Source organism: Podarcis raffonei, chromosome Z, assembly GCF_027172205.1.
Source record: "Podarcis raffonei isolate rPodRaf1 chromosome Z, rPodRaf1.pri, whole genome shotgun sequence".
In the NCBI taxonomy this organism is placed as follows: domain Eukaryota; kingdom Metazoa; phylum Chordata; class Lepidosauria; order Squamata; family Lacertidae; genus Podarcis; species Podarcis raffonei.
This window is the reverse complement of record NC_070621.1, coordinates 48371628-48383660: the sequence shown is the minus strand read 5'-3', so window position 1 is coordinate 48383660 and position 12033 is coordinate 48371628. Positions and strand designations below refer to the sequence as shown.

Below are 12033 nucleotides of genomic sequence, written 5' to 3'. Positions count from 1 at the left end.
AGCTCATCTCTAACTTGTTTTGGGGGAATTTGTGAGAGGACCTCAGCAGCTACGGGGGAGTGGGGGCGGGTCAGGTGAGCCCCTCCCTGATGACATGAGGTGGCGTGTACACCCACCCTCTGAATGGCAATGCCCGTCAACTTGCGCCCCCCCATATATTTTAACGGGGCCCCCCTAAGACCCCTCGGCCCGGCTCCTCAGATGTTCTGACGGCAGAATCGGGAGGCCGCCCCTGAATCCCTGAGGCGCCTCCTGAGGAGAAAACGGCCTCGCCTCGCGCCCGCCCGTTCCCGCCTCAGACAGGCGGAGACGCTCCCGCCCCCTTCCCCCCCCCCGCCTGCTCTCTCTCGCGCCGCCCGGCCCCTCCCCGGCGCCTGCGCAGTACCCGCGCCGACGCTGCTCCCTCCTGCCGCCGTTTGTTATTATTGTGGGTCGCGCGGCGTCGGTTCTCCTCAGCGGCATCGATGGCGGCCGGGCAAGGCGGAGGCACCACGGGAGGAGGTGGCGGCGGCGGAGCAGGGGGCTCCGGGCCCAGCTCGGGCCCCTCCGGCCCTCCGCCCTCGTCCCCGCTGTCCCTGCCGCCCCTTCCCCCGCCGCCCCCGCCGCTGCCTCTCCCTCCGCCGCCGCCGCCGCCCTGCTCGGAGTTGGGCCTGCCGGGCTCGGGCTTCTTCGGGCTGCCGGCGCACCTCACGCTCTCGTACCCGGGCACGGGGCCGGCCTGGGCGGCGGGCGGCGGAGGCGCTTCGGGCGGCGGCGGCGCCTCGTCGTCCGCGTCGTCTTCGTCGTCGTCCTCCCCGGCGCCTCCCTCGGGCCGCAGCCTGGAAAAGGCCCTGGAGGAAGCCGGCAGCTCCGGCATCCTCTGCCTCAGCGGCAGGAAGCTCCGGGAGTTCCCGCAAGCCTCCGGAGCAGCGCCCGGGGCCGCCGCCTACGACCTCAGCGACACCACCCAGGCCGGTGAGGAAAGACAGGTGGGGCGGGGTGGGGGCGAGGTCTGTGCGTGAGAGAGAGGGGATCAGGGCTCTCTCTTGGGCAGGGGGTGTCCCTTGGCAGAAGGGGCGCGCAGGAGAAGGGCGCGGGAAGGGTGGGCGGCGGAGTGAGGGGTGCGAGGGGAGGGGCAGTTTTCGGATGAATGGATGGGTGGAATGGAGGGGGGACACGAAGAAGAGGAGCCAGCGGGAAGGAAGGGGGGGGAGAAGAAGGTGACGGATGTGGGAGTGGGGGGTGTCGGTCGTTGCATGGAGTGGGGGTCGCCGTGGGGTGGGCTTATTTTGGGCCAGTCACTCAGCCTCACCTGCCTCGCAGGGTTGCGAGGTTGTAAAATGGGGAGGAGGAGAGCACTGCACTCAGCTGTCATCTGAGGGCAGTCATTCCACCAGGCTTCCTCAGTGCCACATTGGAGTTTTCTTGTGTTTCATTTCCCTCTTCCCTCCTTCCCCCCCCCCTGTATGCTGTATTTTTGTTCGTTTGTTTGTTAGAATGTAAGCCTGCAGGTAGAGAGCGTCTTGTTTTGACTTCATGTATGTAAGCTGCTCTGGTAGCCTTTTTTGGCAGACGAATTGGGGGTGCAAGTGCTCCAAATAATGAATGAATGAATGTATGCCACTTTGAGCTTGCTGGGGGAAAGGTGGGCTTTACAGTGGTACCTCGCGTTACAGACGCTTCAGATTACAGACACTTCAGGTTACAGACTCCGCTAACCCAGAAATAGTACCTCAGGTTAAGAACTTTGCTTCAGGATGAGAACAGAAATTGCGACGCCGCAGCGCAGCGGCAGCGGGAGGCCCCATTAGCTAAAGTGGTGCTTCAGGTTAAGAACAGTTTCAGGTTAAGAACAGACCTCCAGAACGAATTAAGTACATAACCTGAGGTACCACTGTAAATGCAATCAGTCAATGAAGAGGATGCATCAGACATGAGGGAAAGATAAAAAAGAAGAGTTGAAGGGAGAAGAGTTGGGGGCTTGCGGTTGGAGAGGTGCCTGCATGCAAGGAGAGGGGATCGCAAAAAAGGAAGGATGGAAAGGAATGGAAATGGTGTGTGTTTGTGTGTGAATGAGTGAAGATGGAAGCAGGGTTTGTATAAAAGGGTACAGGCTTCAGAAATGGTATTTGTGATTTAGGGGTTTGCTATGGGGGCAGCTAGAGCTGGTTGCAGAAAATGTTGCTGGAGGTGGAAAAGGGGAAGTGGGAGGAGGCTTGTGTACATTAAGGGAGAGGCGGCCGCTGCTGAGGAAGGTGAAGGTGACAAGGGGGGAGTAGTTGCAAGTAGGGGGGCTGGGGAAGATCCAGGCCCCATGAGGAGGAGGGTGCTATGTGCAAGGATGGGGATGCTTGGGGAAGGAGCAGCGTATGAAGGGGAGGGGGGCTGAATTGGCTTTATTGTTTGCTTCTGCAGGAGAAGAAACTAGGGTGGCAGAGGGCTGTGCTGCCAAGGGTGGGGAGGAAGCTTGAAAAGGGGAATCCATTTCTCTCTTCAGGAGAAGAAGTTAAAGAGAGAGGGGGTTGAGTAATGGATGCTGACTTGAGAAAAGTGGTGTTTTGGGGAGCAAGGTCAAAGCTGCCTTTCTGTGACTGAGTATGAGGCAAGGGTGACAGGATTAGCATGTGGCTGGATTACAGGGCTAGGGGCCTAGTTTATTTGTTTACTTTTCAGGAGATGGTTTGGAGCAATTTAAAATCTATCACAAAGGTACCATGTAGGATGTTGGTCTGTTAGGTTAGGCCTGCCCTGCTGATAGAGCTGCAGTGGGAGGCAGGAGCATACCTGCGGGGCTGGCATTGTTGCAGGGAGACAAGGTGTGTGTGGCGGGGTGACATTGTGGGGATGTGAGGACAAGGTTGGATTGAGAGTGGAGCAAGATATTGTACAGCTTGTGGTATGTTGTTGGGATTAGAGCTGCACTTTTGAAGCACAGGGCAGGGGGATGGGGCTGCATTGAGAAGTATGTGTGGGGAATGCGATAATGGATTTGGGGGTAGAGAGGAAAAAAGAGGAGTGCAGCTTGCTGCCAGAAGGAGGGCTGGCCTGAAATGTCGCAGAGCATTTGAGAAGAAGTTCATTGTAGCAGCACAAGATGGAGAGGCTGTGGGGTGGGTTGATATTCTTTTGTAGAAGGTGTGTGGGAGTGGGTGGGGGATGGGTTTTCATGGGAGAGAAAAACCTGGTACTTTGTGGATTAAGGCTAGGGTTAATCCAAAATCCTACAGATTTGCTACAGGGATGCTACAGTGAGATAGATTGCAAGTCAGACTTTGCCAGAGAGAGATTTTCTCTCTCTCTCTCTCCCTCTCTCTCTCTCTCTCTCTCTCTCTGTGTGTGTGTGTGTGTGCACGCGCTCACGTGTGTGTAAATGGGATAGGAACTGGGTGCACTGCAGTTGCAAGGTGAAGCTTTGAGGCACAAGGATAGGTTGAGAGAAGGGTTGGGGAATTAGCATAATAGGGATTAGGTTAGTTGGTTAGACTTGCAAGAGAAAAAAGAAGCTGGACGATAGGTGTGATTGTAGGAGAATCATGACAGATTAGTGTCTTGAGTGTGGAATGTCAGATACAAGTGACTGCTTTTAATGGGTTGCTTCTTTTATAAATGATTTGTTTGACTGGAGCACTGGCTTGATGTTTAAATATGCTAATCCAGAGAGGTACAATGCTACAATGCTTCTAGAACATTAAGAAATACACATGCTGTGGTTTTGTTTATAAATACAAGCAAAGCAGCATATTGGCTATATATAGATACTTATTAAATTATAATGCAGAGTTCTTATTTGAGGCACTCTTGGGACCAATGTAAATTTAATGGGATTCATAAGCTTCAGGAGTAGTCTTGTAGGACTATCCATCAGAGCTGTAAACATTTATGAAATCTTGCTTGGTATTCTTCCATTTCTCAAAACTGAACATTAATGATAGCTTGGAGATTGAGATGGTGGCTTAGAGTGCAGAGTTAGATAATTGATTTATCATTCTGGATGCAAGACTACAGCACTTGTGACTATTCTGTGATCCCATGGTCACTGTTGAGTCCTCATTCTCCATTAATCTCTGTTGACGGCTGCATTTTGGATCTCTGTTAAGTTCTCTATTTATTGGAAGGAGAAAATCTGGAAGGGCAGATGTGAAATTGGACAGTACAGTGGTACCTCGCAAGATGAAATTAATTTGTTCTGCGAGTTTTTTCTTCTTGCGAGCTTTTTGTCTTGCGAAGCATGGTTTCCCATAGGAATGCATTGAAAATCAATTAATGCGTTCCTATGGAAACCGCTTGCGGGGCTTGCGGTGAGGAGAAGGGCTCTCCGCCCCACCGCCAGCCTTCAGAACAGCCATCCGAAGGCTGGCGGGGGGAGGAGGTCTCTCCGCCCCACCGCCAGCCTTCGGAGGAGCCTTCCGAAGGCTGGCGGCGGGAGGAGGTCTCTCCGCCCCACTGCCAGCCTTCGGAGCAGCCTTCGGAGCAGCCTTCCGAAGGCTGGCAGGGGGGAGAAGGTCTCTCCGCCCCACCGCCAGCCTTCGGAGGAGGTCCGAGGACAGTGGGGAAGACGCGCTGCGCTTCCCCGCTGTCCCCGGAGATTTCCCTATGGGCTTTCATCTTGCGAAGGAAGCCCATAGGGAAATTCGTCTGGCGAAGCACCTCGAAAAACGGAAAACTCTTTCTTCTTGCGAGTTTTCCGTTTTGCGAGGCATTCGTCTTGCGAGGTACCACTGTATTTTGCAGTAATAACTTTTAAGTTTGTTTACCCATTGCATATAAATTTTAGTTGCCTTAGAAACAGTACAATTAAAGCAAGAGATAAAATTAATGAATGTCTCCTGCCTATAAACAGATTCTACTTAAGTATATTGAACACACTAAGATCATTACTATATATAGTGCTATCAGTATTCTTCAATATAAAGATCTTCTGTATAAAATGTCTGTCATATAGCAAAGCTTAGGTCCCCTAAAGAAGTTCATTAACTTGGCACATACATAGTTAATATGCCAAGATGTTTAGTATTAATAATAGGTGGTTTGTGAATAACTGCTGTTAATAACATTATCACTGTTAGTACTTTCTGCATTTCATTTCCTTGCTATTTTCAATCCTCCCAGCTTTGTGTGGACTCTAGGGGAATCTCTGGCCTGTGGGCCTAATTAGATATAGTCAGGGTCGTTATTTGATCTGCAAGACGCCCCCTGCAATTCATGCTCTCCTACCCTGCACCTGATGTCATATATGAGGCCAGGTGTGGGGCAGGTAAGGACCCTGCTCCCTACTTAAAGCGAAGTTGGCAGGCACTGCTGATCAGCTGGTTCATGGCACTTACAAAGCTTTGTGTCTTTGCCCTACCATCAAAGAAAAACTTCATCTGACATAATAGTGACATTCAGGGAATTGACAGGTAGCTGGGGTCACCTACCTGTCAAAATGGCCTCTGCGGAAAGATCCCTACTCTTGCCGTGGTCCATGAAAGCTATTATTCCTCAATAAATTTGTTAGGTTTTAAGGTGCCTCATTACTAATTTATCTTTATACAACAATGCATGTAGACAGTGACATCTTAATCATGTACAGTTAACATATCAGGAAGTGATAATCTGCTTTTTTAAAATCAAAGACCATCTTGACAGTGAGTCCTTGAAGGCTTGCTCCCTGTCTTGCAAGCCTTTCCTGGCCTGGGAGGGTGGGGCCCTGAATGACTCCAGCTATGAAAGCTGAGACTGCCGAACAGAATCTTGGGCTAGAGCAGGAGTCAGCAAACTTTTTAAGCAGGGGGCCAGTCCAGTGTCCCTCAAGCCTTGGGGGTGGGGGCGGACTATAATTTGAAGGGGGGAAAAGAAAAAATTCCAATGCCACACAAATAATCAAGAAATGCATTTTAAATAAAAGGACACATTCTACTTATGTAAAAACACACTGATTCCTGGACTGTCCGCGGACCGGATTTAGAAGGCAATTGGGCCGGATCCGGCCCTCGGGCCTTAGTTTGCCTACCCACGGGCTAGAGAATTGTTTAGGATTTTGTTGGGAGGGGGCTATTGCTGTTGTTGCTGTTATTTTTTTTTTGGATCTTTATTTTGGATCTTATGGTTTATGTGGAATTGGTCCAGTTTGGTTGTGTACTTTTTGATTATATATTTATGACTACTTTTGTTTGTTGGTAGTTACGTTATTTTGAATATATTGAGTATAGTCTAAAATTTGGAAAGACGGCTTACAAATAAAACGATTGATTGATTTTACCTGGCTTTAGCAGTGTTAAAGTAAGAAAATGTAATGAAATTTATATTAATGAGGCCCTCTCAGTCAAAATCTCACAAAATTTTGTTTAAAGCTCTTTGTCAGAGAAAGCAAGTGCAGGGGCAGGGAGCAAATTTGAAAGCAGCAATAAAATGTCCACCCTGGTTTCTTGGTTGTATTCAGTGTAGGCTGCTTTACCTTCAAGGAGCTGCTGTTTTACCTTTCAAGCTTCAATACTCTTGAGTTACGAAAGTTTCAAGTGTTTCACCTACCATTTTATAATGTAGGGTACAGCAGTCCAAACCCTCTTTGAGGGTGGGGGTGGCATTTGTACTTCGGATTGGGCAGAATAATCCTGCCCTGCTCTTCTAGCCTCTGCCTGCAGGTTGTTGCCAGTGTAACTCAGCCAGCATGGAACGCTTTCTTGTGCTGCATAAGCAGAAGTGCCATTGGCAGGTTCTCTGCTGGTTCCTGAGCTGGTCCTGCTGTTGTCACATTGGGCTGATTCAGGGACCATTGCTGCGCCAGCTCCAAGCTAGCCCAGCAATTTGCAACCCCCGTGTGTGTGTGACAAGGCTGTAGGTATAGCTGTGGTTCCGATGTTCATTTAAGCCTCCCTCCACCCTCAGCAACCTAGGTTAGGATCACACCCTTTGATTTGTACTAGTTCAACTTTGTTGTGGAGTGGCAGGATTGGGCATTTTGTTGACCAAAAAGATTTGATTGATTGGTCAAATTGATAATTTTTTTAAAAAACAACAACCCCAGAAACTTTATTGCAGTAGTAGAAAATGTACTTTAATAATCACATTAGATAATTACAAATTTTGTTTTACATAAGTTAACTGTAAGATACACTAAAAATATAGAAAGAGTTGAGAGCATATATGAAACTGCTATTAAATAAATTAGTAGATACTTAGCTTACAAAAACTTGGCAAAAGACAGCCTAGGAAAGGGTTGGCCTAGGAGTTTCACAAGGCCAAGTAGGAGGGACACAGAGAAGGGCATCTCTTTCTGATCTTAGGAAGAGCGTAGAATGATAAGGGAATAGGTATATTATCAATTTTCCTGGACCCAGGCCATATAGGGTTTCTAAAGTAGTCACAACCACTTTTAAGGGTGCCCAGAAGAAAATGGGCAACCAGTGCAGGTGTTGCAACATAGGTATAACATGCTCCCATTGGTGCATGTCAGTAACATGGTTGGTTTTGTTTTCTGGACCAATAGCACATCCCAAATACTTTTTAAAGTATGAAATAATTGCAGAATATTATTATCTTTGACTTTTAACCTGACACATCAGGCTCAGCAAAGTAACAGCAACAAATAAGGGTTTATAATCTTTTAAAAGGCAGAAGTGTCAGGATTGAAGCTGGTTAAAGATCTTGGCTTGTTCTATCTTGGCAAGCATAGTTTCCTGACTTGGACATAACGGGATGCTGATTTTTGATTAAAGACTTCCTGGATTAATCACAGTATGCTGAGGAGGGTTGAGTTGGCAAAAGAACAGAATATGTGGACACAAGGCTCATATTAGGTCACTATATGTATTTCATAACGGGGTCACTCCCTGGTTCTGCAGGAGAAGTTGTGGAGCAAGGCTCATATTAGGTCACGGGGTCACTCCCTGGTTCAGTTGTGGAGAACAAATGACACTGTGCTCTGTTGTGAGAAGGGTGTGCATCTTTCCCCTGAATTTTCCCAGGATATTCCATATTTCATGAATACATTTTTATTAAAATAGGGCATAAATCCCTAAGGTAGAGTCCAGCAGAATGTGAAAGCCTCAGCTTATTATACAGGCAGATCACTGAGTTCATCTTCTCCCTGTTTCTTGTTTAACAGGAATAGAATGTGGCTTCCTGAGTACTGCTTTTTAAAACTAGGCTTATAACATTCATAATTGCAAAGAGAAAAAATGTGATGCGTGGGCGATGTTGGCTTAGGGCGCAAGGAGCAAAATGTAGCTTGGGCTGCCCATGGTTAGAGGGCTCTTGAAATGAAGTGGTGAAATATAATTTAACGATGCATCTTGCATGTTTTGGATGCCAAAACTTGAAAGTTATTTCATTTGCTTTTTGTCTGGAGAATTGCCCTGCTTGTGTGATGTGCCAGGAGAAATAAGTTCAAATAAACCTCTTCAGAGCCTTGTATGGCAGTCATGGGATTTTGAGGCTTGGAATCCTCTTCAGTGCTGCAGACACTTGACTAGTTACCCTCAGTCTTGTCAGCTATCAATAGCAAACTATATAATTGTTAAATAAATAATCTTAAGTAATTTCTTTTCACTCTGGAACATGCAAAAGAATGGGGGTAAGCCGCAACCATATGAGAAGAAAAATCTGGACTCCTGCCATTACGAAAACCACACAAAAAACAGACTAAATTCCATGCTTACACTGTATTCAGCAGCAGCTTCAGAGATAAACTAGATCTGTAGTCTTTAACTTTTTCAAACTTAGGAATCTTCTTCAAACCAAACATGTATTTGGAGACCCTCTGCCATTTATTTGCATGATGGTAGTGCTGTTGTGACTCTCTTTAAATCAGGCCGTGATGCAGTAGTGCAGGGGTCGGCAAGGCTTACCGGGCATGGGCCGGATCATTCCCGCGGAGATCTTCCATGGGCCGGACCGGTGCAGCTTGACGCGGGAAATCGCATCTGCGCATGGCTGTGGCGCCAGATATCGCTTCTATGCATGCCCAGATGCCAAAAATTGCACCTGCGCAGAAGTGATTTTCGTTAGCTGGGCATGTGCAGAAGCGATTTCCAGTGCCGTGGACATGCACAGATGCAATTTCCGGCGTCTGGGCATGCGCAGAAGCGATTTCTGGAGCCACAGAAGAGAGTCCCTGTGCCACGCTATGCCAGTTTAGCGCCGCGTGCGGGGACTTGCTGAGCAGGCGGCTCGGTTCAGGGGTGGCTCTTGGGCTGGTTAAACAGCCTCCATGGGCCGCTTCCGGCCCATGGGCCTTAGGTTGCCTAACCCTGCAGTCGTGATCCCAACCCAACAGTTAAAGGCCACTAATCTATACTGCTCCCCCCCTTTTCTTTTTCTCTTTCCCCATAAAATTCTATTAAAGCTTTTTCATAGTACAATAAGATACAAGAAACAAATCTAGATAGAAATGAAAACAGAAATAAAAAGAATCCCTGACTCTCACACAGGGTCTTTCATTAGCCATCTATTACCTTCACATGTATACAGTCCCTTCAGTGACCCAGAGTAGAGGACACACACACATACACATACATACAGACGCTTCAGGTTACAGACGCTTCAGGTTACAGACTCCGCTAACCCAGAAATAGTACCTCAGGTTAAGAACTTTGCTTCAGGATGAGAACAGAAATCGTGTGGCAGTGGCACGGTGGCAGTGGGAGGCCCCATTAGCTAAAGTGGTGCTTCAGGTTAAGAACAGTTTCAGGTTAAGAACGGACCTCTAGAACGAATTAAGTTCTTAACCCGAGGTACCACCCGAGGTGCCACTGTATACAGTTTTCCACCAGCACCATGCAGTACTTCCAGTCCACCTCAGATAATCGTATCAAAAGCTACCAAGAAGCCCAGGTGAATTAACAACTCCCCTTTTCTTTCTCATGACATTAGTCATCCTTCAGGGCTTTGTGCAAGTACTCTTTAGTTGCTGTCCTGCCATCCTTTTGTTGTTTTGTGCCATCTTTCAAAGGAACACTTTGAGGTTATAGAACATGTTTCTCCCTGCATTAATAAAATAATAATAATATCCATTTATGTCTTTGTTCAGTGGACCTTAAACCCTCCTTCCTCTTTGTGAACAATTAAGGCCAAGGCTTTAGTCATGATTTACTTTCATCTGCTGAGAAGTAGTACAATTAGTGCCCCAGAAGGCTGGATCCTCACGTCTGGCCCAAAGCATACTTTTCTGTTTAGATTCTTTCTCCTTATTTGAAATAGTAATGGAATTCGGACTGCTGGTGGCCGTTGAATAGCATTGAATTAATGTTGAATAGCCGTTGAATTAATGTTCACATTAATTATGTTCTGCTGGGTCTTTTAGTTGGTTTCTCTAACTCGTATTCTTTGGCAAATTACTGGCAAATAAACTGTTCCATTATCAGCCTCCTTAGATATAATGGCCCATATTAGGTATAATGTCCAGACAGACTTTTGCCAGAATTGTGCCTATTAGAAGCACTAAGAAGTTTTGCTAAGGTCTTTCCGAGGCATGTTGCCTTTCTATAAAAACGTTGGGTGTGGTAATGTTCTTTTTGTAAGATTAGGCATAGCAACACCATGGACTTGGAAAAGCCAAATATGTTTTTGTGATAGCCAGCGTTTTACTACAAAGGTTCTTGACATATTTTGAGCATAGCCTAGCAAACCAAAAGTATGTAAGATTCCCTTAAGTATTGTTTTTTTCAGAGAGGGGAGAAAGAAAACCAGTATAATCTTTATACTGTATGGTACAGTTTTATTAAATATACAAATGAAAAAACAAATGAAAGAGAAATACCCACAACATATATTGCAATATGGTATATTGCAATACCCTTTAGTTCATTTCTATTATTTGTGTTTTCCAAGTTGATTGACTGAAGAATCCATAGAACTGGTTTACTGTAGTCACTTCATTATTATGTATTTTTAAATGATATATTTTGTATTTAAGTCCCCCCATAATTCACTTTTTGTCAGTTAAGTCATATTTTATTATTTATGTTTGGACAAATTTGTAAATATGTCAATAAAATTTGTCAATAAAATATAATTTATGCTGTTTTTGGCGCTGGTGCAAGGGAGATGCCTTCAGTAACAGCAACAATAGAACCTGGCATTATGGGCTTTTTCTTGAGATTAGTTGAATCACTGACATGGTGCTTACATACTAGTATCTCCCCACCCCCACCCCCCTTACATAGAAACATAAGCCCTATCCCTTAGCAACAAGAAAATATAATTTCCCTTCTTTGAAAATGAATTAATATCTTTCTCTGACATTGCAACTGAGTATTGTGAAAATGACAGATGTCAACAAATGAACTATTATGGCTTCAGTCTAAGCATAAGCACATAGAATAGATCATTATTCAAGGTCCTTCTGTTCTGGTCCAGGGTAGATAAGCCAGCAAAGAAATAGACAGATTTTTCAAATGTGAGTTCTTCCAATTCTTTAGGAGTGAACAGTGCTGGATGACAAGACGCCTCAGATTTAGTTGTGTACTTCCCGCTACAAGAATGTCTGTGTTTGAAAGTGCCCTCTTGACCCAAACATAGTGTTCACCAAATGCCATGAGAATCTACTGCAGCACAGGCAGGAAAAAACAACCAGCCAGCCAGAGCGGGGATGAGGGTGGGAGGTGGATGAACCACCAAATCCAAAACCTTGTCGGGCTCTTGCCACCAAGGTGGAAGTTGTGGGGAGGGAATTTTTATTCTTCCCCTGTTCCTTTCTTTGTTTTAAATAGATTTTATTCCTGTTGGGGCTAATGAGGAGGAAAATCTGTATGTTGATCTCAGGGCCAACATACTTCCCCAACATTCTAGGACTATTTTGAGAGAATGAGAGGGATTTAGAACCCCAATCCTAAACGGCCCATTTTTGCCCTTTCCACCATTGGAGCTCTAAATGCCGGGAAGCACCAGCAATGGTTCATTCCATGTTGGCAGGAAATGAGTTTCCAAGGGCATCCCCTTCTCTACCTGAAGAGGGTGAGATCTGTAGTATCCCATGGCTCCTATGGTGGAGTGTTAGAAAATCATTCATATATCTATTGCCAAACAGCACCTTAAACCTGGGTTATGGTCACCAGTGAAATTTCTTACTATAAT

General features: G+C 46.3%; 1 protein-coding gene across 4 annotated transcripts in view; it reads left to right on the top strand.

Moving 5' to 3' along the window:
- The first annotated feature begins 407 nt into the window (after positions 1-407).
- LRCH2 (leucine rich repeats and calponin homology domain containing 2) overlaps positions 408-12033 on the top strand; it is a 60033-nt gene continuing 48407 nt past the window's right edge. For 2 of the 4 annotated variants that reach the window (XM_053373379.1, XM_053373378.1), the window contains exon 1: positions 410-954. In XM_053373379.1, coding sequence (XP_053229354.1) covers positions 465-954 — 490 coding nt within the window. In that variant the 5' untranslated portion in view covers positions 410-464. Of the gene's footprint in view, positions 955-12033 lie in introns of all 4 variants that reach the window. The other 2 variants (XM_053373377.1, XM_053373376.1) reach the window with 2 other exon arrangements.